This window comes from Mycteria americana, chromosome 2 (genome assembly GCF_035582795.1).
Source record: "Mycteria americana isolate JAX WOST 10 ecotype Jacksonville Zoo and Gardens chromosome 2, USCA_MyAme_1.0, whole genome shotgun sequence".
NCBI classification, from domain to species: domain Eukaryota; kingdom Metazoa; phylum Chordata; class Aves; order Ciconiiformes; family Ciconiidae; genus Mycteria; species Mycteria americana.
The window spans coordinates 127150397-127177384 of NC_134366.1; the positions used below are offsets into that span (position 1 = coordinate 127150397).

The window sequence follows — 26988 nt, forward strand, 5'->3', positions numbered from 1 at the left end:
TTTAACAGGATGAAGGGAAAATAGAGGGAGCAATGGGACTTAGTGAATTTGTATCACAAGAACCAGGATGGTTTCTTAATAATGTATAATTTATTATTATTACCCCCTTCTCTTTTCACGCGAAGACACAGCTGTATTACTTTAACCAATTAGAACAGAATCTACTTGATTTTACCACAATTGCACTCCATGCTATCAGTGATGTCCAAGCATGTGTCTGGACTAAAAATATACCGAGACACCTATATAGTATCCTATAAAGATTTTCCTTGCAACTGCCAAAAGGCACCACAAGCATACTGCATATAACTTTAGGTTGTAAAATGATTGTGCAGAGCCAATAGCATTTAAATTGCTTGCTTAAATAGCTTATACTGCTCACAGAAATTTTGGTAGCAAGCTTAAGTTGAAAGGGCAAGAATGAAGCTACAAAGACACTAGAGAGAAACTTATAGAACTAAGCAAATTTATTCCATGCTTGATCTGTCCCAGGAAAAGTCTCAGAAGCATCATATTTGTAGCAGCTGGCCACAAAGCCAGAACTAACTGCCAGTTAGACTTTCCAAGCTACATAGAAGATGCTACACTATTACTGGTATTACATTTGTTTCACTCCTTTTCAAGCAAGACACTTTCTGGACTGTTAGAAGCCAATTCCATGGTTAATTTCCACCAATTAATATTACAGAAGTGTTCAGACTAGCTTTCACTTACACAGTAAGATTCTAATGATTCATAACAGCTGAGCTACAGTAACACCTTAGTTACCTAAACTAGAGAAGTTCTGATTATATGTGGGATAGTATCCATTATGGCTCCAGCAAGCCATGTTAATACTTTTAACCCATGAGTTCCTAAACTGAAAGTATGCCATACAAGAACTAAACAGATTTCAAACAAAACTAGTTATAAAAGCCAAAGATAACAAATGCACATTTAGCATGTTTAAAGAAGTCAAGCAAGTCACTTGACTAGAAGGAAAAAAAGAGAGTAACAGCACTAGTTTCTTCACTTGCAGTATAAACAGTTTTCTTCACTTCGTGCTTTATATTGGCTCATTTGCTACCTTTGGCTAGAAAATATCATAGGATAAGAATCAGAACATAACCTAGAAGTGCTTGGGTAAGTAAACCAACAGGGGCGGGCAAGAATGGAAAAAGCTACTAAGTGTTTTACCTCACTGGTTAAACGAATCAGAAGAGCAGCTGCCTCTGAATATTTGCTTTGACTTTTTAGGATTTCAGCACTAAGCAGCACACAGCGTTCAGCCAGAACCATATTCCTAAAGCAAAAAGATAAGTGTTTATTAATAAATATTTATTAAAATAAACCATGGAAAACCTTTCACCTCAAATCTGACAAATTTTCTCCGTATCGTATCAGACTGATGTTCTGCTGTTTATCCTTCTTAAAGCAAAACATATGAAAGTTCATCCCCTGCAAAACAACCACACAGATTGACATGCTAAGCGTCCTATCATACTAAAACAGCAGCTTTTTGAAAGTCAAAGCTAGAGAACATTTTTGAGGACAGTATTGTATTTCTAAAAATACCAACTAAAATGATCCAACCAACTAAATTATCTGATAAACAAGAAGTCCAACAGCCAGAAACAAGTTGTGCTGGGTTGACCTTTGTGGGCACCAGGTGCCCACCAAGCTGCTCTATCACACCCCCTCCTCAGCAAGACAGGGAGAAAATTAGATTAAAAAGTTCATGCACTGAGATAAGGACAGGGAGATCACTCACCACTTACAGTCACAGGCAAAACAGACTCAGTTTGGGAAAGATTGATTTATTGCCAATTAGTAACAGAATAGGCTAGGGATAAATAAAAACAAAACTGAAACACCTTCCCCCGAGACTCATTCTTCTTCCCAGGCTCAACTTCACTCCCAACTTTTCTACCTCCTCCTCCCCCCAGGCAAGGCAGGGGGACAGGGAAAAGGAGTTGCAGTCAGTTCCACAACATTTCATCTCTGCTGCTGCTTCCTCCTCACGCTCTTCCCCAGCTCCAGCATGGGGTCCCTCCCACAGATACCCTTCTTCAAGAATTGCTCCAGCATAGGTCCTTTCCACAGGGTACAGTCCTTCAGGAACAGACTGTTCTAGTGTGGGTTCCCCGCAGGTCACAGCTCCTGCCAGGAACCTGTTCTGGTGTAGGGCCTCCACAGGCTGCAGCTTCCTTCAGGGCTCATCCACCTGCTCAGGCACTGGGTCCTCCACAGGCTGCAGTGTGGATCCCTGCTCTGCTGTGGTCCTCCCTGGGCTGCAGGGGGACAACCTGCTTCACCATGGTCTTCTCCATGGGCTGCAGGGAAGCACCTCCTCCTCTTCACTGACCTTGGTGTCTGCAGAGCTGTTTGTCTCATTTTCTCACTCCTCTCTCACAGCTGCTGTGCAGCAATTTTTACCCTTTAAGTATGTTATCACAGAGGCACCACCAGCACTGCTGACAGGCTCAGCTTTGGGCAGCAGCAGGTCCATTTGTGGAGCTGGGTGAAAACTGGCTCTGTCCAACATGGGGGCAGCTCCTGCTGTCTTCTCACAGAAGCCATCCCTGCAGCCACCCCTCTACCAAAATCTTACAAGGTAAACCCAATACACAAGTTTAATAAGCACTCTGTTAAGAATGGCACAGATCCCCTTCCATATTATCCTAGGTAAACTAACATATCTTATTCTTTTAAAAGTCAGCATCATTCTGTGATCTTTCAGTCATCTGGTACTATCACTGTGCAGGGGAAGAAAAGTTAAGCCACCAGGTCTTTCAACTTTCATTGGATCAGTACAAAAGTAAACAACATACTTGCAAATATCTCGATAGGTCTGAATTGCTGTCTCCATATAATGAGCAGGATACGGTCTAGGAGCTCCAGGCTGAAGAAAAGCTGATACTGCTGCCATTTCCTACAAGAAAAATTCAGTACTGTCACTGTAGGGTTTTTTTTTCAACAAATTGTAAACTTCAAAATGCTGAGGAACACGTTTCAACGGCTACTAGTTCAAGATCTTCATCTAATCAGTTACTGGCATATAAAAGTGTACCCAACACACTGTAACTGATAAAAGGTTTAATACAATAGCCTGTTTATGGCTCTGCTTGTAATTAACCAGACAGCAGCAAGAGTTATGCACACTCACAGTAGTGTTTTCAGTTGATGGTAGTCCCAACACTATGCAGAAGCATTGATTCAGTACTGCTTCACAAGACCAAGGGATAATTTCCTCTTGCAGGAACAATCTTTCTGATAAAGTAGCACTACCATCTATTTTAAGATGAGGACTGTTTTCTGAGTTTTCCTTAAATGAAGTTACATTCTCAGCTTCCAAGGAAACTCTAGTAAACATGCACTCTGAAATTTTACTTCTTTCCTTACAGGGTGAAGTTAGGATAGCAAAAGTTTTCTGCAGTAAGCTAAGACTAAGACTTGTAGGTTGCAAAAATTCATAATTAAGACCTCTACAAACCATTCATTAAGAAATTAAGACAACTTTTCAGATTATCCAAATGCAGAGCAACTGTCTGTACTGCAAAAATACACATTTATGTAAAGGTTTTACATCAAGATTGGACAGTGTACAAGAATGCTTCCACAGCTCTACAAAGTAAAGTTTCAAATTTTATCAAGTTAACCAGACTAAAGTCTACAAAACATAGCTTCTAAAAATGGTTAAAACAAGCTTATTTTTCCCCAGTGTTCCCATTTATCTTGTTGAAAATTTTTAGTCACATATACCTTCAATCTCAACAGAAATTAATAAGTATGTCACTGCTGAACTTCACTGTAAACACTAACTATATCCCTCAGGAGTCTTAAAAAAAAGTGGTACAATACCACATTTATAGTGACATAATCTTGACTTCCTGGCAAATAAGTATTTTGCCAAAGTCTAAGAGATACTATAAAATTATTTCACACCTGTTTGAGTTACCAGACTACAAGTTTAAAGATCCATTTTGCTGGAGGTTGCATTCTAGGTATTCTCCTTTCCATATTTCACATTTTAAGAATTAACTCTTCCATTTTTAGTGACACCTTTATTCCCTTCATAAAACAGCAGCCAATAGATTTGAGAACACTTTAGGATTTGCCAAAGACATGCAGCAAATTTGGAAAGACCCTTGTGAATTTGGAGGTGGAGGGAAGAGATTGCGTTTTGTTACCTTCAGACAAATATTAGAGATTATTAGGAAAAATTCACAGAATGTTTATGTTACATGAAGTACCAACCAGTGCTCCAGCTGCATAAAGCATTGCCTGATCATTTAAGAAGTCTTTCTTTGCTGTATGGTAACAGCTATATGCAAGTTCATAGTGTTGCACCAAAAAGCACAAGTCTGCCATTTTCCGGATTTGAAGCTCTGGTGCTTCTGGTGGATACCTATAAATACAAATATTTAAATTCAAAGTCATAATTTTAATAAATAGAGCAAGACACGCTCTATAAAGTTGTCCCCTCTCATCTTAATTTCTATTCACAAAGTAGGAATAAAAACTGCACTGCTTCAGCCTTACCCAAAAAACAGCTAAGAAAAGTGAAGCTGCTTCCTTTCTGCCATATGTAACTTGGTTTCACACCCCACTTTCTGATTAACAAGATTCACTGTTCCACTAGCATTCAAAGCAAGCATTCCTCTTAGCCAAGAAATCCTGAAAAAAGTATGCGGCTATCACTGAAACTGCTCAGTAAGATTAACTGTTAGAGCTAAACAGAGCTGCATGAGAAGGAAAAAAAAAAATAAGACTTTGACTGTTCACCTAGCTGTAGTTGTTATTTCTCCCCATTTCTCTTGAAAGAAGAAATCCACTAAAAAAACCTATGCCTTATGCCAAAACACTGGGCAAGTTCCTGTCCTCTGCAAGCATCAGTCTAACTTTTGGTTAGTCAAATATATATGAATCACTTCAGTGAAGATCAAATACATTTTCACAAACACCTATTAGTCAAACTTTGTAGGAAGCAAACCATGCTTACAAGTTCAACATAGAAAGCTGAAATTAACAACATTTTGATTATGAATCTAAAAGACACACAACATATGAATTTAAAGCTGTATGTAAGCATCAGGGACATTAACTTTGGCTAGGTAATGTTCAAGAACTATTTAGACCTCTGTGGTTAAGATAAGACAGTTGAAGAGAGTGGTTTTCATTATTATACAGCCTCATTCATAGAGGGAAATTACAAAGCATACAGAATGAATATTCTGGTAAAATTTAAAACTTGGTTTTAGTGTAAAATACAAGTGCAAAAAAGTATTAAATTGCCCTTAATTTAGCTCTCAAACACACTTGCAAAAGCAACATACTTAATACTCAACTGCAGTAAATTACGTAGTTACATAAACAAAAACACTTATACATGGGGTTTTGCCTAAGTAAGAAAAAGCTTTTACTAATCTAAAAAAATCCATTATAGCAGACTATTGCTTCTTTTTATTACTATTACTCTTAAAAATGTACATTCTTTGTAGCTTAGAAAGCTTCGCTGTAAATATAGCAGGAAGATGGCTCTGTAAACAGTTTCTTCTGTCCCCTTTTTCTTTAAGTTCTGCTACTCCTTTATTGTACATATTTAGGCACAGTACTTTTCATGATTTCTCCAATTAAAGTCTTTTACAGTATTGCTGATTTAGTTCACTTTGCAGAACACTATCAAACACACACAGGCTTTCCCTCCCCCCCCCCCCAAAAAAAAAAAAGTATATTTTCAGTTTAGATCTAAAAGGTAAGGACTGAAATTACTTACAGCAAACCAGAAGTATTCTTCAGTTCATTTATACTTTTCTCTGGAACCTTGCTGCCACTAAACCATTTTTTAGTAGCAGAAAACAGTGATCGACTCAAGCCTTTCCTGGATATTAACTGCAAAAAGACACTAAATTAGAACACTACATTGCAAGAGATACACTAATATAAGTCAAACTAACATAAAAACCCAAGCTTCATCAAGGCTTCTTAAATTGTTTTTTCCATAAAACAGAAATAAATAAAAACAATAAAATAACCAAGAGCAGACTCCTTTAGAATGAATCACTGACACCGAGATAGTGAGATAGAAGTTGCAATTCATGTATTTATTCTATTTCAGACAGCTGAAGTTTACTATTGTTGCTGTGAACTGCAGACATCTCAATCCTAAGAACTGAAACATTTGATGTATCTGTCTGAAATCTAACAGAATATCTAATTTCTGGTATTAGTCCAAGCTAAAATCTAGACTACATACTTTGAGAGAACTTTCTCCCCATCGCCACCCACATAAAGCATTACTACATTGTGAACATCGATTTCAAGTGTCAAGGGTACTAGTCATACTCGCAAGCAAGGTTACACAACTTTATTCTTTTAGATTATTTCTACTAACAAGGAAACTTCCACAATTACCATTCCCAAGATCTAAGGCAAACACATCTCTTTTTAAAGATAATTTTTAAAATTGTAACATCATGCTTTTCTTACGACTAGGAATGTATTACTACATTCCTAACAATAAAGCTGTTTGCTACACTTTATGCATGAACTTTTTATGTTTCTTCATAAAGCTTTCCAAGTGTAAACATGGTCAGCATATATAAACTCCCAAAAGTCAATTCAGGGGGAGAGTGTTCCTTACAGTGTATAATACTTAGGAGCAAAACCCCTTGTACTTAAAACTATAACCTGAATGGACAATCCAATCAAAATAGAGTTCAGATAATAGACTGATATTTGGGCCCAAGTCTAATGCTAAATACAGTAATTTGATTGTACTAATGTAAATCAATCCATCTCTCCAGCTGTTTAAGACCATATGAAAGTCAAACACTTATTAAAAAAAGGACCTTACTGTGATGGAAATAACTTTAATGCATGTCCTTGACTTAACATGGGCATGATATTAACTATCACACTTCCAAAAAAAAAAATCCTCATTTGAGAGAAGAATATTCAGTTGCAAAAACAGCTGAGATCAAAACAGAATTGCATGATTTAGGGTGTCCATGCATTTCTCCCCCTGCCAAGTAGCAGCAGTTGAAGTATGCAGCTGTTTCACAAACAATTATTGACAAAAATACATTTCTCAATTTTAGTTGTTCATTCTAATGTTGAAACACAAAAAGTATATTTTGTTCCCCATGCCAGAATCATCCAGAAGCATAAAATATTAAGATTCTAGGAGCAAGGACAGACATTCCTGATAACAGTTTAGACAGGCTTTCACCAAGAAGCCACCTTGCACTGAAGCTCTGTTGATACAAATTGGGGTTTGTTTTTTTTTTTTTTTTTAAAAGACAGATTGAGCAAAAATGGTAACTCCAGCTATTTCTCCTAAATTTACTTACAGTTTTCAATAAGATCATTGAATCATTAGATGCAGAAGGAAGCAATAATTTCAAAACAGATTTTTGTATAACTGGATTTATACCCCAACTGTTTTTTCTTATCACAGCACAAAGTGTTTTTAAAAGTAGACTGACCTGATCATTAAGTTGCCGAATTGTCTTCTCTATATGTGGCAAAAGTCCCCTAAATGTGAATTCCTGTATGAACTGTCTAATTCGATCGTGATCTGTGAGTGTTAAACAAGCACCATGAGGCGTTCCAGAATTTGATTTCTTTGAGTCTTGCAACGATGCAGTAGCCTTCATGTAATCAGTGCTATCCAAACTGCCACTGGGATGATCCAGTTGAAGGGGGTGAGTCTTAAAGTTATTTGACAGGCCATCTATTGAAAGATTGAAACAAAAACCCCAGTAAGTATAAAGTTACTTAAACATTTTGGTTTTTAAATGTCATTTTTATTAACCTACTTTAATGTTTTCCTTACTCAGAACTCTGTTAAGCAAAGCAATTTACCAATTATTCTGCACTACAGATCAATGCTGAGCAGACAGCAGAGCACTACCCAAGTATTACATCACTCCTGAAATTCTTCAGAAAGCTCAGGGAATCTCAGGAACTACAACATGGCTAAATATGTACGTTTTCGGTTCTCAAGTACAGTGCAAAGAATCCCCAATTATGCTGACCAGTATCAACAACATTGAAGGAAAACTATGAAAACATTAAAATCAAATATTCATGAAAAGTTGGAAATGCAGCAATTGCTACAATGGCTCCATTGGATCCATTCACTCTTTTCTGCTTATGTTTTAAGGTAAAAAAGCCAAACTCATTTTCCATGCCCTTCTGAGCAATCATGATGTAAACCAACCTCCTCTGAAGTCCTCTTAGTTCACTGAGAAGGGCTGCTGACTACTATTGCATCTAGCTATCTGAAGTAGATCTAGACACAGTTTCACTCTAAGACTTAAATAGTTCACTTATTATTTCCTTTCTGTATAAGAAAACCAGCTTGCTTTATCTGGCCCTAGCTAGCACTGAGCAAAGCTGAGCTGTGAAAGCAAATCTTCAATGGATTTTACTCATGAAATGTAAAGCTGGGTATGTAAAGTTCAAGCAGCAGCTTGCAGACTACATCCGGGCTGTAAGGCCCTAGAAAGCCGCTTTTTTAGGCAACTGCAGGATCTCCTACATACGCTAGGTCTCCCCACGCCTTTTGGGTCAGGTATGAGGGATCTGGACCGAGCCAGGCCAGACAGCGTGGGGTACCTCCACTTCTCCATTTGATGATGCTTCTCATCTGAATCCTGCACAGATGCCTTAATTTGCACTCAGTTTCATTTACTGTCCTCTGCCATCCACAAGCTCAATTGTAAGGCAAGTTCTTCCAGCCAGTTTACTTTGTAAGTCACTACTCTGTCATTCCAGATTTAAAACCAAAAACAAGGACAAAAAAAACCCACCTCAGCTTCCAAGCTACATCAGAGCACACTAACCAGAACTTTTATGATGAAAATTAACCATTTAATCCTATGTTACTTTTTATTAATTGTCAGAGTTTGCAGACAATATGCTTAATCTTCCAAAAGATGAGCCCAATACATCAATAGTCATCTCAAAGATACATCTACCAATTACCACCAATCCAGTAGATCAGCACCACAGTGCCTTTCTTTGTGGACACCAGGTTACATTACCTTTGAGCATTAAGAAAATTATTATTTTGAATTCCCTAACAAATCACTCAAGTGATTACTGTCCAAGACATGAGACAGCTGTATAAAGGCTATCAGTGTTTTGATAGAAGTTAAAGATACCTTTAATTTCACTGTCTAAGCCATCTGATATCAAGTGATCAGTATTTTTGTTTGAAATGACAGTATAAGGACAATCTTCATAGCAATCCTGCCAGAAAAAAAAAGAAGTCAGAATTTTAAGAATACTAGAGCACACACACAGAAGTCAGTCAACAGTAGTTGTTAACTTTAATAAGTTAACTGAATTATTAAGAAAGCATGTTTGTTCACATATATTCATTTCTTAAGTAGTTTGTGAGGCTTTAAGGACCTGTCCTATTGTAAAGATGAAAGTTATATTCACCAAATGAAGCAAGTTATCTTCTGGCTTGCTTAAATAGCTTCACTGTCAACTAAAGCAAGCAACTCCAACTCTTACAAAGCAATGCCTACAGCAGTGAAAATACGCTCCCTAAAGTAATTCCTGAACAAACTCATACAAAAAAAAATCATCTATGTTGGACAGTTGACATGGGGCAGAAAAAAGAAAAAGATCTAATTAGTTTATGGTGGAACATTACCAAATCTAGCTGGCACTGGAGAGTCAAAACATCTCGTGTTCTGTAAGCTAAGAGGACCAGTAGGTAAAGAACCATGATTCCACAAACAAGCCTTTTAATCGGATGCAGTTAAAACTGCAGGTCAGTCAAAAGCAAAACTCAAGAAAGAATATTTTTTGGTCGTGAAGCCAAAAATACAGACATTTATGGCAAATTGAACTCAAGAGTCTGAGCTAACACATGCTATCATTTGCCATCTTAGCAGATTACAGACCAGACTGCAAGAAGTTACCAGAAAAGCCACACATACACGCACAAAACACCACACCTACACTGTTTATTGAAGTACAGAAGACCTGGAAAAAAAACCCCAAATTTTAAGAGTGAAGAAAATGAATCAAAATGAAGGTAGAAAGTTACTACGAATAGGACACTTCTAAGGTTATTTGCTCTTGTCAGTGCATAAAGCACAAGTCTATTATTTCAGTGCTTCTGTCAGTCTATTTCAGACAGTCTAGTATTTCAGTGCTCCTTACTGTCAATTTAAGTAGCACAGAAGACAGTTCTTAGAGAGGACTCATCTTATGCCCTCACAAAAAGTCATAGCTATGTTAGAAGTATCTTGACTGCCTATTAGCCCATTCTGTAGAAACAAGTACATAATACTAAGGCAAAATTTAAAACAACTAAAATGGGCTTTTATATGCACCTTATAAATTGTTTTTAAAATCCTATAATACCTGGTTCTGGATAGTGTTTTTCTGAAGGTACTGACTCCAAGGATCTGGTATCTGTTCATCTGTTCCTCTATTAGACACCCGAGAATTTATTTTCAGCAAATAGCAACCCTGAGTTCCATACCTCTGCTTCATCTCTTCATAAATGGAGTCAGCTCTGAAAAAATAAAACAACATTTACCTTGTCTTGATGTCAAACCAATTCTATTCTAAGTGTGTACTGCAACAAGCTATTTTAGACTATTATCCATAGGGATTAAAAGGAAAAGTCTCCTATTTTTAAAGCAGTCCTTTATGCAAGAGTGAAACTGAGAATCTTTGAGAGTGAGTTCAGTGAGCTAGCACAGAAAGCATCTACCTCAAGAAGCTAGGAATGATTCTTTTCATTTTATATGAACACAAGAAGTAGCTCTAAAAATAATACTTAAGGAAATCTGCCTTGATAGTAGTCAGCATACTAGCTAAAGGATCCTGTTGTATGTGTAATCTCAGACTTTATAAACGCAAACATTTCAGTCAAAGAGTTCATCTGCAAGTTCACTGAAGGCAGAAGACCCACCTTTGTTCTTCTCCTGTGCTTACATCATGCAGTAACACATAGTATTTGAGCGTGTTTGGTATAAACCACTTGGGATATAAGTATTCACTACTATGCTGAATTCGATGTTGTTCTTGAGACAGCTTCAGAAATTGCTCCACAGGCTCTGGTTCACTAGAAGAAACTACAAGCATACCTAAATTCATGTTAAGGACATTCACCAAAAGAACCCAGGAACAAACACTGATCATATAATAAAATAGCAAGTGTATAAAATAGAGGAGTACAATGTTTAAGCCTGTAAAACCCACTAAAGTATGTGCAATTAGAATTTGGCCTTAGTCTCGATAAAAACCACTATTTAAGCAGTCAGTCAACTAACATTTGTAACATGAGATGAAACAGGAGTTTGCTCCAATTCTGACATTGAATCCAAGTTCAAGCCAATACATAATAGCTAATAGTTCATTTAAGATTTTAGATACAGACCAACTGTTCAGGTATGAAACATAACTGAAATTCACCCCCAGTGTACTTCAGTTTTCAACTTCCAGTGAGAGTTGGGACTTTAAGCCGCTTTGGGCTTAAAGTTGGGACTTTAATCACCTGAGCATCAATAACAGTCAGTATTCATAAACACAGCAACATCTTCTGAGTAAAAAGCAGAAGTGTTCAGGTTTTTACCTCAATGCAACTACACAGCCATTAATAAGGAACATCCTGCTCTGCTACATCTATTCACCAAATCAATGACATTAATTCAGAGAAGCCAGAAAACAAGTTGTACTTTAAATGCTACCAAAATTCAGAAGTCAAAGGCCAGGATCAATATTTTGCCAAGTTAATTCTGCACAAATGGTTCTCTCTAATGGCTACTAACATACCTGTTCCACCATACTGAAATGATAAAGTACAGTGAAGAGTTAGGAATAGAGTAAGTGTTCTAAAACCTGCAGCATTATAGTTATTGTAAAGCTAAACACAGCTACATCATGAAAGAGTGCATATATTTATTTTCCCCGTAGACAAACAAATTGGGCCTAAGTTTTGGTTAAAAAAAGTGAAAGCATTTAGGCATCTTCCCAGACTTCTTTTTGTCCAAAATAGCTCAAAGTTCACCAATTTTCCGAAACACCCTCCCCAATCTCCCCCCTCCATCTGCTAGAAAAAGCTATAAACAGCAGCAGGTGCATCCCAAACACATAAGCCTCTGTTGTACCTAAGGGACAGTCAACAGATACCTAAAGAGCTACAGCAGAAAATATTTTAGGATGAGGAAGTTTAGTTTACAGGTATTAGCTTAGAGTTCAGTTTGACACATAAAAACACTGGTTTCAAAAAAAAAAAAAAACCACACCACACTAACCACAAAGAAAACTGACCCCGTTATGAAATTTATCTGTATAGTTAGACATATTAAAAGATATATTTCAAATCGTAATGGCAACAAGTTACCACAAAATTTCAAAGTCTCCATTACATTTCTGCAGCCAGCTGTAACAGCCTTCACTAGAGAGGTCTGTAACAACCAAAGGATACATGCAACATAGTGGTTTAAGAACTCATGATCTGATGCAGGCATGGACTGAAGAAAGCACTCTCTGTAAGACTCAAACCAAGGAGTAGTAGCTGGAATACACAATAAGATAGGACAAATTAGAATATTCAGCAAAACTTCTGTTTACTCATTTATGAAAAGGAAATATGAAAGACTACACCTAAAAGTGAAGCTTGCAAACTCTGACAAGGTTTGCATGGCAGGGGAAAGAAGGGGGAACAGTCTAAGGAGAAAGCATCTAAAATACACACAAGTGGGAGAAACAGTTAACACTGAATCAAATCCTGTGAAACTGAATAGTATCTTAAGCACCAACTTCCTCAATATTGTAGGCTCACATGGATTCAGTCCTTGTTAGAGTAACTACTCCTTACCACCCCTTTAAAAACACACATGCACACACTTGGGAAAGAAAAAAATATAATTCTTCTAACAGTCATTGAATTTGCCTCTGCTAGGGATGTAAGAATTGACTGAGAAGCAAAATTAATTTGAGTATGTAGAGAAACTAAGGATTACCAAAACCCTATCCTGCCAGTTTGCCTAAAGCTTTTTGCAAGCGTTGTGACTTGGTTTGACAGTAGTCCCCTTCCTCTACCCTGCTAAAATAAACAGTTCAGCTGTCAGCTGGCAAAGCAGAGATCCAAAAAGCTAAAAGCTCAGATCCGAGTTGTGCCATTAATGTCCTATAATGTTAACCTGCTATGTTCAAATGCCCTTTTACAATAGGGATTTCATTCTCCTAAGAGCAACAAATCAAGGGAAACCAAGTACTTCTGGGACATCCAAATAACATGTGAACTTAATCTTGTCTGTTTCTTTCCACTCCAACTATCAGTCAAGCAATGAAGTATTACTTCTTCTTCCAAGCCTGTTTTATGCCATCTTAATTCTGCAACCCCTTCCCTTGAGTGGAAAAAGAGACCCCAGAGCAAAGTTAGTCCACTTCCAATAACCTGATTTCACACTGAAGTTAGGTGGAATCCAGTGTAAACTCACCTGCAAACTAGAAAATGATAACTAGTACAGGAAAAATGCATTAATAAATACCTTCAGGATTTCTTATTTTCTTTATACGGCCCCAGGAAAACACATTCCTTGATTTAACTCACACAAGAATTTCTAATGCTTTGTAAACCTCCCCCGCCTCCCCCCTCCAAAAAACCCACCACCTTGATTTCTTAGCTGACTTCAGGAAATTGAGTTTCATTTTTATGTTGGAATTATCTTCTAATGCATTAAGTTAATGCATTTTGGTTTATCCTACATTGTCAGGCCATCAACTTCATCCACACAGAAGTCAGATACAGTCACACTTCACAACTGAACTCAGTCTAGCAGTCAGCACATCTTGCATAAAAAATGATCAATAGGAGGCAAGCTTTTAGCTGTTGATTATAGCCTTTCTAGCAACTGCTCTCTGAGCACTCATCTAGGGTATAAAAACCTCTTGACTTTACTAAGTCCTACATGTAAATATGCCAACTATTTAAATTAAGGAAAACACAGCTTGTTATTAAAAACAAACCATGAGAAAGTGACTCATATGCATATTTTTCACAAGTATAACAAAGCCTTGTAGTAGCTCAGGTTCAAATCAAACAATGCTAAACTACTTAAGGCAGAAATTTCAACCTCATTTTAGTTTCAAGCTCTGTTTTCAGTTTTCCATTTGTTTTACAGCTGAACCAGGGCAAAAAAGGTTTTTTTACAATCTGACACAGCTACAAACAGGGAAGTACTACTTTGTTTTGTGGAGTGTGTGTCCCCGTCGTCGTCCCCCCTTCTCATTCAGCCCATTAAGAACCTTGGAAGTGGCTGCAAAGGCAACTGGATTCCCTCTACACAGCCACAACATATATTAACAGTATTCACTCAAGCGCATTTACAGGGCTGTAACCATATATAGTAGATGGTTAAAATAATAAATGTGCACCATATTCAAAGCAAAAACAGTATTTGAAAAAATTTTTACAGATGGAACATTTCGTAACATGTTATAGCAGCACATAGCAACACTGTCATTTAGGTACACAGACCTGTATGTTTTGCATTTTTCCAGTAATGTGTTTCCAGTATACTAAACAAGCAGAATTGAAGTTTAGGCAAACTTGTTAATGTGTTCAGAAACTGTCAAGAAAAAAACTGGTAAGTAAGATTCATACATAACAGCTTAAGAATGAGAAAAGTCTGCTTCATGAGGTTTTGTACTTTTTAGCTACCTGACTGACCAAGATGAACTTCCCAGATAACAGTACTCTAGCACATTCAGAAAGGAAGGCATTTAGCACCATCTGAACAGACACTATTGAAAGGATAGCTATTACTAACCAGGTTAACATCTAAAACTGAAAAACATCAAAATCTGGCTCTTACAGACCACAACACAGAGCTTCAGTGTAAGTTGGGAGGTCAATAACCAATGCGTTTCGGTAGCAATAAGTCTTATAAACCAGGTGAAAACGTATTAGAAAGCTTTTTTCCCCCTAAGAGAGTCATACTCCAGAAAGAATGTCAGTATAGCAGAGGCATATGTGCTCTAAATACAGTCAGCACTTTAGTTCCAATTTGAAAAGCCCTACTATCCCCTGAGAAGGAAGTTCTCTAGAGAAGCAGAAAATATTTACATTTGAAATACAGAACAGTGACAGTATACAGTTCCATAGGATCAAACAAGACAGTGCTTTTACAGCATCAGGTCATTTCCCACCACCATTCTGCACTTATTGACTGTATGGAAAGACCAATTGATTTAGATTAACAGGAGTAGAAATGTGACTAAAAGAAAAATTAAACAACCATCACCAACAGTTTTTCATTGAGGGGGGGAAAAAATGGAGGAACACACATCTACGCCAAGAAAAGTGCTAAACAGTTGTAGCAGATGGTAAGGAAAGGTGGATGGGGCACATGGAAAAGGAGTAAAGGGCAATTTGGCAAATTGGCACCAACCACAAAAAATACCTGAATAAAACGTGGATGTGTTCAGTTCCATCAGTGTCTCTTTCCAATTACTGTACCAAGGAACACTAGCTTTAACTGAGCGATCTGATAGAAAAAACATTATATTATTATACTAAAAAGGGTCAGGTGAAAACACACTATTGGCTTTTACACTCTGGTAGCATGAAGTAGAAAATCTATGCCATGCAGGCCCATCAGGGACTGAAGATATTTGATTCCAGCTAACCTTAATCATGAACATTTCAGGCTCCTCAACATTTGACAGTGTACTTTAATAGAATTCAATATTAATTTCTGGTTCAGCCCAAATTCTGGGCTTGAATAAAAATGGAAATCTATAAAGTAGTAAAAAATTAAGTCATATTTAGATATTATTTCTGTCTTTCTAGAAGAAAGTATCTTTCTAGTTGGAAGATAGTATAAATGCAAGACACTAATTTCTGAGATTTCTCAGCCTGTAGTACTACAGTTAAAGTAACTGAAGATGTTAGCTGCTGAAAGTGGTTGCCCCAACATTCTCCCTTACCTCCATCATTCCTGCATTGCTGTATGCCAGCATTAGCATCATGCAGCCCTGAACAAACATAGCCAGGGAAGTGATCCAGCTGAAAACTTATTTGAGAAAAGAAAAAAAAAATTTAAGTCTTTAGTGGGATCACTTTTCCTCACTCTCCACATGCACCAGTACATGGGAGAAGCAGGCATGGCTGAACGTAAGCACCCTTTCAGCAATCAACCAGGTCTCAGTACGAGAAGATTATGGAACTATGAGACTGTTAAGCAAGTGTAACAAGGAAGGATTACAAACAATTAAACCAATTCACCACAGCAGTTTCAAAACTTTTCTAAAAAAAAAAAAAAAGAGCAGGATCATGATCCCAGTGCCAGAAACACTCATGTATGAGCTGCTTAAACAATGTTTGTGTCTTCCTTCAAAATAGACTGCACTTGATAATAATTAAAGATTAAGGAAATATGTTTTAATATTGTTATCCTAGAAAACTAATTCACCAAAAGAAAAAGAGCAAATTAAAGAACAGATTAGAGTATTTCACATTTCCATGCCAAAAGACTATGTTTTGTTGCCAGGAATGAATGCTTGCATTGGTTTTTCAATAAAATGCTCTAAGAAAGTTGAAAAAACTAAGTTTCTTAGTAAATACTCCATTTTCTAAGTAGAAAAGGAACTCTGTCTGACAAGCTAGGGACTTCCTCACGTCCTCCTACAATGTAATGGGATCCAAGTTTCATCATCAAGAACACTGTGGCAGTGTTTTGTGCTAAAGCCCTAAAATGGGGTACCATAAAACTACAAAGTTGTTACATGATTTTGTCCTTCTGTATGATCTTAAACAGCTTATACATCTCTCCTTCTGTCAAATAAGCATACAGCCAGTCTGAATGGAAATCAGACACTAATCCCTGAGAGACAGAAGACAGTCAAGTATGATAATTTGTACATCTGAAGCTCCAGCAGCAAATAAGGAAAACAAAAGGAGAGTTGTTTGCTTCTACAACTACAAAGCATGGCTTGATATAGCCACTATTTTTTTTCCCTTCTTCTAATACCTCACTTCTAAATTGAGATCATTAGAAATGTTACAGAAAAGTCTCTTCACTGAAACCATTCTGCTTTCTTAGGGTCTTCCAATCTCTAGAATTGAAGCAGACTTTCAAAAAAAAAAAATTTTTCACAAAAAAGGCGATTCACCAATTTCATAAATAAACAAGGGCAGAGAAACTGAAAAAGGGTGCAGTTTCCAGTAGCTCTCAAAAATCAGAATTTCCAGGCTCAAGTCTTTTCCTTTACTATCAATATTTCACATCAAGTTGAGGATGTGGCTTGTAAATTAGGTAAAGGTGTAGAATTATGCAATTTTTCCATCATCAACATACTACAACAAAATCAGTTATTAATCCTCATGAAGTTTCATCAGTCTTTTGCTATAGCAGAGCCAAATTCCTCACTGCATGGTGTACTTTAAGTACAATAAATTACTCGTGTTTAAATAGGGCAATGCATACATGCTTTGAATTAAGTATGTACTCAAAGGCTTTCATGGATTAGGGTCTTAATTGGGAGGAGTTTAATCTTTTCAGCTCTCAAGATCAGGTCTCATTTAGTATTATTCACAATGCCTTATTCCTTTGAGATGTGAAAAAAAATCTTAGAATATTCTAGCCATTTTGACAGTGAAATATGAAGCACTGAGTTTCATGGCAAAAAAAAACAAGACAAGAATTCACACACCTTTCCTCAAAACCTTTTTTCCCTGAACTGTTTATGACAGCTTTACAAACTCTATGCATTAACCAATAAGTAAAAAGAACAACAAAAGAAGCCAGGAGGACTAACTTCAACAAAGCTGTACATTACTACCAACATTATAAATAAGTTCTGATATTTACTCAGCCAAATGTAACAAGTCAGTATATCAGTTTTGTAACAAGAAAACCTCTCATCTGATGAGCTATTAACACAACCAAAGCATGAGTATTTTCTACATTAAAATAATATAATGATTTAACACAAGTTCAGAAGAATTACAACATTAAGCTGCAATTACAACACTACAACATTAAATTAAGAATTATTAATTAAGTTCAACCACTCTTTTAGCATTATATAAAACCATAACTATTTGATAACTCTAAAGTTTCAGTAAAAACAACAACTCAAAACTGATCAACTGTAAGAGTAATTTTAATACATGCCATGAAGTTGAAATCAAAGTTAGAAACCTTACAGTAAATTCCAATTTAAGTTATGAAAAATACAATATCATTACATACCACTAATGTTGAGATCATAATCTCCAGCTGTGATCACATTAGCTACTAGTCCTTCAGCAGGCTGACTGACAGACACAACATCATTCAACAGTTTTCGAATGGCACTGGGCTGAGGTGGGTGAGTAATAATGTTGTTGACAGCAATCTTCAAATTTTTAATTATGTGAAGCTGATTATTAGGATCTCTCATGTGAACTAAAAAAGAAAAAAATGGGCTTTGTTGAAGAGTATAACAGAGTTAAAACATTTACCATAAATTAGTATTTCTCCAACAGATTTTTCTTTTTCTTTAAAGATTACTTTCTTCACTAAACCTCTCCATCAATTTTAGATCACAGTCCATAATACTTGAGTATCAAAAAAATGAAGTAATTTTTCATTCTTGCCTTCCCCCCACTCCATGTTCAACATTAGGCTCATCTAGGCAGACTGATGAAAATGTAGCATAGGATCTTAGCTTATAAGAATATCCACTCAGAGTAACAAAGTGCTTGAAACCCATGCCCTACACTGCTGCACCCCCTTCCTTGTGGAACATACTCAGCTTGCACAGAAAGCCTATAGTAACCGCATATGGATTTCACATAACATCTCATGTTCCAAGGAGTCACCAGTTTCCAAGAAAACCCCAGTACACAATAATAGCGTTCAAGAAACTTGACAGGGATCGCATCGTATCAGTTCATCCAAAATGAACATATGCTTTCATTTTTAATACTACAGTGTGATTATCTTAAGTTTGGGTTTTTTTTAAAGAAATGGTTTTAGAACTCCCCTGTTCTCCAAACAGCATCACACCACTGATGTATCTTAAAAGAATGTTATTGGAGTTACGTCTTGAGTAACAAACTTTTGGTTAAAATTAATCAACTAAAAATAAAGTCAATGTTAGTAACACCAGCATTCAAGATTCACTTTTAAATGCTTGTTTAAAAACCAGAAAATGTCTTATGAGTATTAAATATTGATTTCAGAATTATGCATGAGAGTTTTGCCTGACAAATAGTGGATTACTGCATGCAGCCTCAAAAAAAAAAATACCAAGAATGCAGTGAAAGTGTCCATGGACCTAGTATTTATGATAGAACTACAAACAGCTGGCAAGCATGTAAGTTGTTGGCATGGAGAGGTTGCTTATTTAGAAAAAGTGAAGTAGACTGTTACCAGTGAAAATAATATTACAAAAAAGAAAGAAATTCATTAATAAAATGAGCCTTTAAAAGGGTGATACCAGCCTTACGTTATTAGCACACAGTAACTGACACTGTTCTGGCTTTATGTTACTTATCCAAAAAATATTTTCCTCCCATTAAGACCAACTTCTCCGAGAAAGCCATCAGACAGAAAACACCATCAAAGAAAGAGTCCCAAGCCCATGCAAAGGGGTCAATACCAAGCCTAAAGGACAAGGCAGAAAAACGATTAACAAACAACAGTATTTAACTGAAAGTTAAAGTTGAAATTCCATATAACTGTGACAGCTATACTTAAGGTGCTTTTATTTTCTATATGTTTAAAAAAAAATATCATCACAGGCAAATTTCACTTTTTCTTTAATGATATGCGATTGCTTTTATTCCCTAAGTCCCTGCTGTTGTTTTGTTCTGGTGGTTTTGTTGTTTTTTAAAAAAAAAAAAAAAATCAATCACAAGAAAAGTTTTTTTACACTTATGTGTAGTGGCCTACCTTTCTACTTATGGTCTAGCTCTGTGATCTTTTCACTAAAATTTGATTGGGCTGCAATCTCTTTTGTATCTTACAAAGTTACATTTTACCATAAGCAATAATTTGAGCTTCACATGACTCGTAAATGCAGAGCTCCCTTTGTAGAATCTTTGTGAAAATAGCTCCCTCAAGCCATCTATTTTTAAAAAAGTATTCATGACATTTTCAACAGACATTACAATTCTGGGTCTGCTCTGATTTTTCATGTCATTTTCCTTATTTCAAACCACAAGCACCACCAAGCAAGCCAGACTTAAGTGAAGGCAGGACACATTGAGTATGGCTACCATGTGCCCCACAGTACGGCCCTCGACTCCTCTGCATTTTATTTTCACAAACCACTGTATAGCATATAAAGGGCAGCACAAAGGAAAATTCTTGTTCTTCTCTTCATCCTGCAACTAACCACAAAATTCACACCGTGAAGGTCTGAAACCAAGTTTTCAGTCCCCTCCAGCCTGGAGAGCACTCCACACCTTTTCAGAAGTAACAACTACGCGGCCCGAGCCAGACCACACTATATGTGTTTACAGTCCATCTTAGCTGTTAAAAGTAGATTTCTATCGCAGTTCAGGTCTGGACGGGTGTAGTTCTACCCTCCTCAGTCACACATTCACTCCCAACCTTTAGCCAGCAATGAAGCTCATGGAGAAACACACTGAAGCAGTTTACAGAGCTTGATCCTGCCCAAAACGACCTAAAAATCTGTGGGTTTTTTCAGCTATAAGTTTCAGATTGAACTGGTTCATCATAAGGTTGTATCAATACAGAGGAGGGCAACTGTGCTGGCTAAACTTAATTCATCCAGTTCAGCACTTCTACCAGAAAGCTGAAGGGGGGAATTTTTTTTTCCCCCATCTTATCGTATAGGTAAATTATCAACCCTGCTGCCACATGATTACTGAAAAGATCAAATGTAAAGGAAGTGGGAGGGACAGACAAGTAAGAAACCAGTCTGCCTTTACCAGTGCAGCTATAACACACACTCGTCCTTGGTGTCTCTCCTAAAATATAATAGCCATAATAATGAAGAACAAACACATTTTCATACAGGACACAGGTGATATTTCTGACATATGTACAATGCTAAGGACTGACATAAAGGACATACTTGCAACCCCACAAAGCTCTTGCCTGAATCCCTAATAAAAAGTTTCTAGTGTTATACATTTCCTTCAAGTGTTCATAAGATCATTTCAGAAAGTATTTTGCCAAAAGTGGGAATAGTAACATATATTAGAACAATATCTTTCTCATCAGAAGTTGAAAATACTCAGATGTTGACTAAAATACTCATGAACAAAGAATTCCTAACATCAAACTCAAATAAATGCAGTGTTCCCGTTATACCCCCTTAATTCCAGCACGTATTTAAGGCTTAGAATCAGATACAGTTATCAGAAGCTCCCCTTTAAGACATAAAACACTTTGGTTTAAGAGTAATCAAAGCTATCTTAAAGTGACACTTGCTAGTTGAAGTGTACACTGTAATTCTCCCTCCCACCAAGGCAGTATTAGTTCAGATAGTATTTTTAAAGATTCTTAAAAACAGGATTCTATTTTAAAGAAAACCTACCTACACAATATAAACATTTGTTAAATTAGGCATCCATTGTTAGTAACAAAAATAATAGATAAGAAAGACCACCACTTTGCGAATAAATGTGAAGGTATAAAATCCACAATATACTTTTGGTTTCCTTCATCAAAGAAAAATGGAAATTTGGGGAGGGTTTTGTTTTTGTTTTCCTCTAAAGTCAACACTTACCACGACAGTAAAGTTGTTCTCTCACTTTTTTAACCATTTCTCCTTCAATAACAAAAAGAGACTTACTTATGAAAGACAAGAAGCTAAAAATCACAGTACAGAGCACTTTGAACCTGTGCTTGGGATTTCCTACCATCACAATTCTCTATACTGCAAGGGTATTTTTGGCTACACCAACATTATCAAGTTGCTGATAGGCAGAAGTTGATGAGTAGATTAACACTGATTAGTGCAGAGCCCTCCCCCCCCTCCCCCATCTACATTACGTATGTTTGTGGGGTTCTACTTGAAATTAGATATAATCTGAGCAACCACAAGAAGCACGTGGTTTAACACTACTTGAAGAATCAAGCAGTGGTCTGGACCTTCACATATCTGTTAACATGTGAAGGATGACTGAGACACACACAGCAGAAAGCTCAGCTTAGTTTGTGTATCAAAACTGTTTTGCATATAAATCAGGAGATTCATAACTGCACTGCTTCTCTAAGCAAGAACGCTGATGAACATGCAGCCTTCAGCAGGCTCATAAGCTATGTAAATCCTAAACTTCAGAGAAAAATCTGTAGTGTAACAGCACTCTAAAAATGCAGTAACAAACCAGTGACTGAGGTCTTCAAATTATAGGAGAGTTCAGGAAGTAATGCATGTACTTTCAAGTTTTGCGCAAGTAACAAGGGACAGCTTATTTCTAAAGAAATTAAATACTAATCAACCCAATTTAACATTACAAATTCAATTAAATAGCCACTAAGTAAAGACAGGAGTATTACTAAAAAAAGGACAGCATTTCATGGTCCCTTAAGAAAAACTGTGCTTAAAAGTGAAGACATCAAAACAATCATAAGCAGTGAAACACAGTTGTGGAGGCAGATACATGTACGCACATTCTGCTATACCACGATCAGATCATTAATCATGCCTCTCTTCCTCTTAATTGGACATGAAAAGCACCATGGAAAAATTTTACTGCTAAGTCTGGTCAAACCTATTAAGGTAGAGCAATTTAAGAACTTATCCTATGTTTCCAGGTCTTGTGCACAGGATACAGTTAACAGTGTCACTATCACTACGCAACAGTGTGCAGACTCCAACAAGCATGTTTCCCTGTCACAGAGCTCCACAAATTCTGGAGCTAGCAAAATTGCTTACCAAACTCACGAGAAATTTTATTGCACTGAACTACTCTTCTGCCTGAAGAAAATGCCTAGTACTGCTTTCCCTACCCTCATGCACAATGGCTTTCACCACAAGAAGTTACATATAGCATGCAGTAACATTTTTTCCATGAAGCTAGAAAAGGAAGTCACACTTGAAGTGAAGAACTGCAGTCAGGCTTGTGGCCTGTTGAATCAGAATACACAGAGTACTGCAGCAACAAACCCCACTGTACCAAGCTTCAGCTTCTTGGTTCTCTGACCATCGGATCAGGTTTTGAACAGGATGTTCCGGGCTGTCAAAGCTCAGCAGCCTACACGGAACAGCAAGGATGCCCCTTCTCAAAGATTCATCACAATGGCCACAGCTGCAAAATTAGGAAATTAAAACTGTACCATGGGGATTTAGATGCAGTTCATGAGGGTGTTCATTTATACTATTACACAACAGAGCTTGCAGAAGACCACTACAGAAACATCAAAAATTACTACAAAATTATGAAACTCAAACAGTGGAGCTTTCCTTCACAAGTTTTTAGAAGAATGCAGAAATTGAGTCAGTATCAGTCTCTCAAGTAATAAGCTCAAAGTCCTACATTATATCAAGGGAGGGAGTCTAATCTTTAGCCACAACTAACTCCTTTATTAAAAGAGGGTGAGGACTGGTTTGGTTTTAAGCATCGACATACTACAGAGGTCTAAATTTATACAGGCAACACTGAGGATGATTCAGGTTTGCAAGTTCCTTAACTGTTACAATAGTTGGAACAAAAATAGTTACAACTAAGCAACAACAGAATAAAGTATTCTTCAGAGTGAATGCTCCATTTTGAATAGTCTGCCTGGTTTTGTTTGCTAGATACATTTTGAAAGCCTTTCACCAAACAGCCTAAAGAGATATTTAAGTAACTTCAGAACTCCAAGGACGTGAGCTTCTGCATTTATTAGTTTTATCTCTGCTGCATTCTCACACAGCTCATAAGTGTTGCTAAACAAAGGGAAAAACATTTATCAACAAGATATGGTTAATAATTTATTAAGACTTACCACAGAATTAAGGCAGATTTTAACACATACTAGCTTTTAAGTTGGTGCCTTTTTTTAAATACCAATGCAAAAATCTAACTCAAGTGACAGTACAAGCTTCATTTTCTTGCACTGTTTCCAAAACACATGACATGAAGAGACTGAAGTCTGAGCTAAGAGTCTGTCAGAAACCAAATCTGACAAATGTCACTGCATTGCTATTCTGACAAGCAGTTTTATTCCAACTGTGGTCCTGCATACTATTCTGATAAACAGTGGCTTGGAAAGCACAGCTTAGTTAAATTAAAAAAAAAAACCCACCCAGATAGTAAGTGAAAGCATTACAGTAAAAGAATCCTATTGTTTCTCTTAAGTGGTCTATTTCCAGTTTTGCTGCTACTTTACATGGTCATTTCACCTACACCACATAACCAGCTCAATTCCCACCTTCTCTTTGCACAGGTCTTACTCAGAAAAACATCAACAAAAAACTATATACGATAAAACTACAGGTGAGAGAAAGCAAAGACTTGCAACTGAAATTACAATTAATGTTTCTGAAAGCCTGGCCATACTTTCAACGACTAGGTACTTTACTAACAGCCTTACCACAAGCGTGAAATCCAAGAAGAACAAGAGTCAGGTACAAGTATAAGCCAGATAACAGTAAAGTCGTTTTAAAGAAAGAAAAATCCGTTTGGAAGAGCTAGATTTGCAGACACCTTTCTCTTCAGCCGTGTGCTCTGCGATGTCTCCAGGAGAAGCCTAACTTCCAAGGCTCCACAGAGAAGAATAGGTCGAATAAAGTTAAACGACTTAGCAGCCACCTGGGGTAACCCTGGTAAAGCCTGTCACGGCTCCGGGCAACACCCGACCGAGCGGCTGCCGCCACGGCCCGGGGGAAGGCGTCTCTCCTCCCGTCTCCGCTCGGCTCAGCCTCGCCGGGCAGAAGAGGGACAGCGACAGCCGCTCCGGCAGGCCGGGCGGGACCCCTCGCCCCCCGGGCCGCCGCCGGGCGGAAGGGAGCGGCGGCGCCGCCTTCCCCGCCCCGTGTAAACAAGCCCCGCGCCCCGCTCCGCTCCCGGCACCGACCTTCCGAGGTGAGGCGGCAGAAGGGCTTCACCAGCTCGGCGAAGCTCAGGCTGTTCTTGCGGGTGAGCCTCTCCGCCTCCTCGCTGCAGAGCGCAGCCACCAAGGGCACGAACGAGTCCTGGATGAACTCCTGCACCGACTGCACGCACTGGGCCATCGCCGCCGCCCGGGGGCCCGAGCCGGCCCCGCCACCTTCCTCCGCTCTTCTCCGCCCGGCCCCGCCGGCTTCCTCCCCCGTCCGTCCGTCCGTCCGTCCGTCCGTCCGTCCGCCCGCCGCTGCCTCCCCGCGGCTCCTGCTCCGGCCGCCTGCCCCGACGCCGCGGCCACCGACCGCTCAGCAACCGGCCCGCGCCGCCATGTTGCGCCTCAGCCGAACCCCTCGGGGAGCGCCCGCTCCCGGCGGCCCCCGCGCTCGCTCATGTGATTGGCCGAAAGGGGCGGGGCCGGGGCAGGGCGCGCACGGGCGGAAGCGGCCGAGAAGAGGGAGGCGACGGTGGCCGGGCGGGGGTGGGTTTGTGTGCTTCCCCCCCTCACGGGCCGTTGGTGCGTTCCGAGGGGGGCGGGCGCGCGGAGCCGCCGCCAACGGCCGCGCCTGGCTGAGGCGGCGGGCAGAGGCGCCCGGGCGGTCGCCCTGGCGCCGGGAGGTTGGTTTGCGGCAGGCCGAGGGCTGGCGGTTGGCCCCCGCTCCCTACCGCTGCGCTCCCCCTGCCCGCGCCGTGGCTCGGGGCTCAGTGCCCGGGGAGCCAGCCGCCCCGCCGGGCAGGCCGTTCGCCTCGCCCCGCCCCACCGGCACACACCCCCGCCGTGACTGGGCAGGCGGAGCCGGCTTTTCGTCCGGCGGAGGCAGTGCTTATTGAGCGAGGTGCAGGAGGAGGGGGAAGGTGGATCAGTCAGCGTTTTGCAGAGCTTTGCTAGGCGGTAAGAGTTCAGGGGGGTTTTAATGCAGAACTATCACCCACCCACCCCACCCCCGAAAAACAGTTCTGGAGTTTTTATTTAAAAAAAAAAAAGCCAGAATGGTTGGAAAGTAAAGAGTTATTTTGGGGTTTCTGTGGCGGACCTGTTCAATTGTATGCATGAAATGAAATCATGCAAAATAGCTTCATTTTCGAGATTCGCCTATTAAAGCATGGTATTATACAAAGTCCTGCTTTTTACATGTGTAACCTCAGTAAGGAAGTGACATGGAAGGAAGAAAACAGTGATGATCAGTGACAATTAAGAATGAGTCATTTTGAATATGTTCTTTACAAATATGGAGTACTGTAGTAGGTTTGGGTTTTAACATGCTGTCAGGGACAGTCCTTAGGACAGGGCTTGTAAACATCACAAAAAAGCCATTACGTCTTTGGAAATCAAGGCTTCACAAGACTATGATAGAGCATGATTTCAACAGTAAGGTTTGGAAATCATTAGCCAATTTCTGAGATTTGACAGGCCTGTCAGAAGCAGGAAGTTTTTACAAATTACTGAAGTGAGCCAGGTAAGTACAGGAGAGAGCTTATTCTGAGGGAAAACTTAAAACACGAGATCACTCCTTCCTAAATGCAAATGTCAGAGACAGAGATGTTATTATTGCTTAGATTCAATGGGAGAGCACACATTATTTTTCAAATGTGTGATTTACAAAGGCATAAGAAGCCAAGCCTCATTGTTTCTCCCACTGCCAGAAGTACTCTTTATGTGCAACTAATTTCCATGGTAAATCTTCATGTATAAGAACCTTTAAAAAAAAGCAAGAGGAAGATGAGGTTATTTTTATAGTAGATATTACAGAATTAATACATCCTAATTGAAAACCAAATAAAACTCAAAAAATAACATCTAATTGTCTTCCCTAACAAATTCAGTAATTTGGAAATTAGTGTTAACTCATTAATCTACATCAACTGGGTCAGCAGCTTCCTCTGTGAAAGAAAAATTAGTTATTAATTCAATGTAGGCAGTAAGAAAAAAACTAATAGGCCATACAACTCACTGTTTTTCAGGATTAAGTCCTGGG

General features: G+C 38.6%; 1 protein-coding gene across 4 annotated transcripts in view; it reads right to left on the reverse strand.

Moving 5' to 3' along the window:
• TRAPPC8 (trafficking protein particle complex subunit 8) overlaps positions 1-25409 on the reverse strand; it is a 57545-nt gene extending 32136 nt beyond the window's left edge. Inside the window, exons 1-12 of one of the 4 annotated variants that reach the window (XM_075494554.1) lie at positions 24987-25409; positions 18219-18413; positions 15426-15509; positions 12443-12532; positions 10925-11099; positions 10369-10522; positions 9150-9237; positions 7467-7714; positions 5756-5871; positions 4237-4387; positions 2811-2911; positions 1177-1282 (exon numbers count right to left, since the gene is read on the reverse strand). In XM_075494554.1, the coding sequence (XP_075350669.1) occupies positions 1177-1282; positions 2811-2911; positions 4237-4387; positions 5756-5871; positions 7467-7714; positions 9150-9237; positions 10369-10522; positions 10925-11099; positions 12443-12532; positions 15426-15509; positions 18219-18413; positions 24987-25143 (1665 nt within the window). In that variant the 5' untranslated portion in view covers positions 25144-25409. The remainder of the gene's footprint in view (positions 1-1176; positions 1283-2810; positions 2912-4236; positions 4388-5755; positions 5872-7466; positions 7715-9149; positions 9238-10368; positions 10523-10924; positions 11100-12442; positions 12533-15425; positions 15510-18218; positions 18414-24986) is intronic. The other 3 variants (XM_075494555.1, XM_075494556.1, XM_075494558.1) reach the window with 3 other exon arrangements.
• Positions 25410-26988: the final 1579 nt, after the last annotated feature.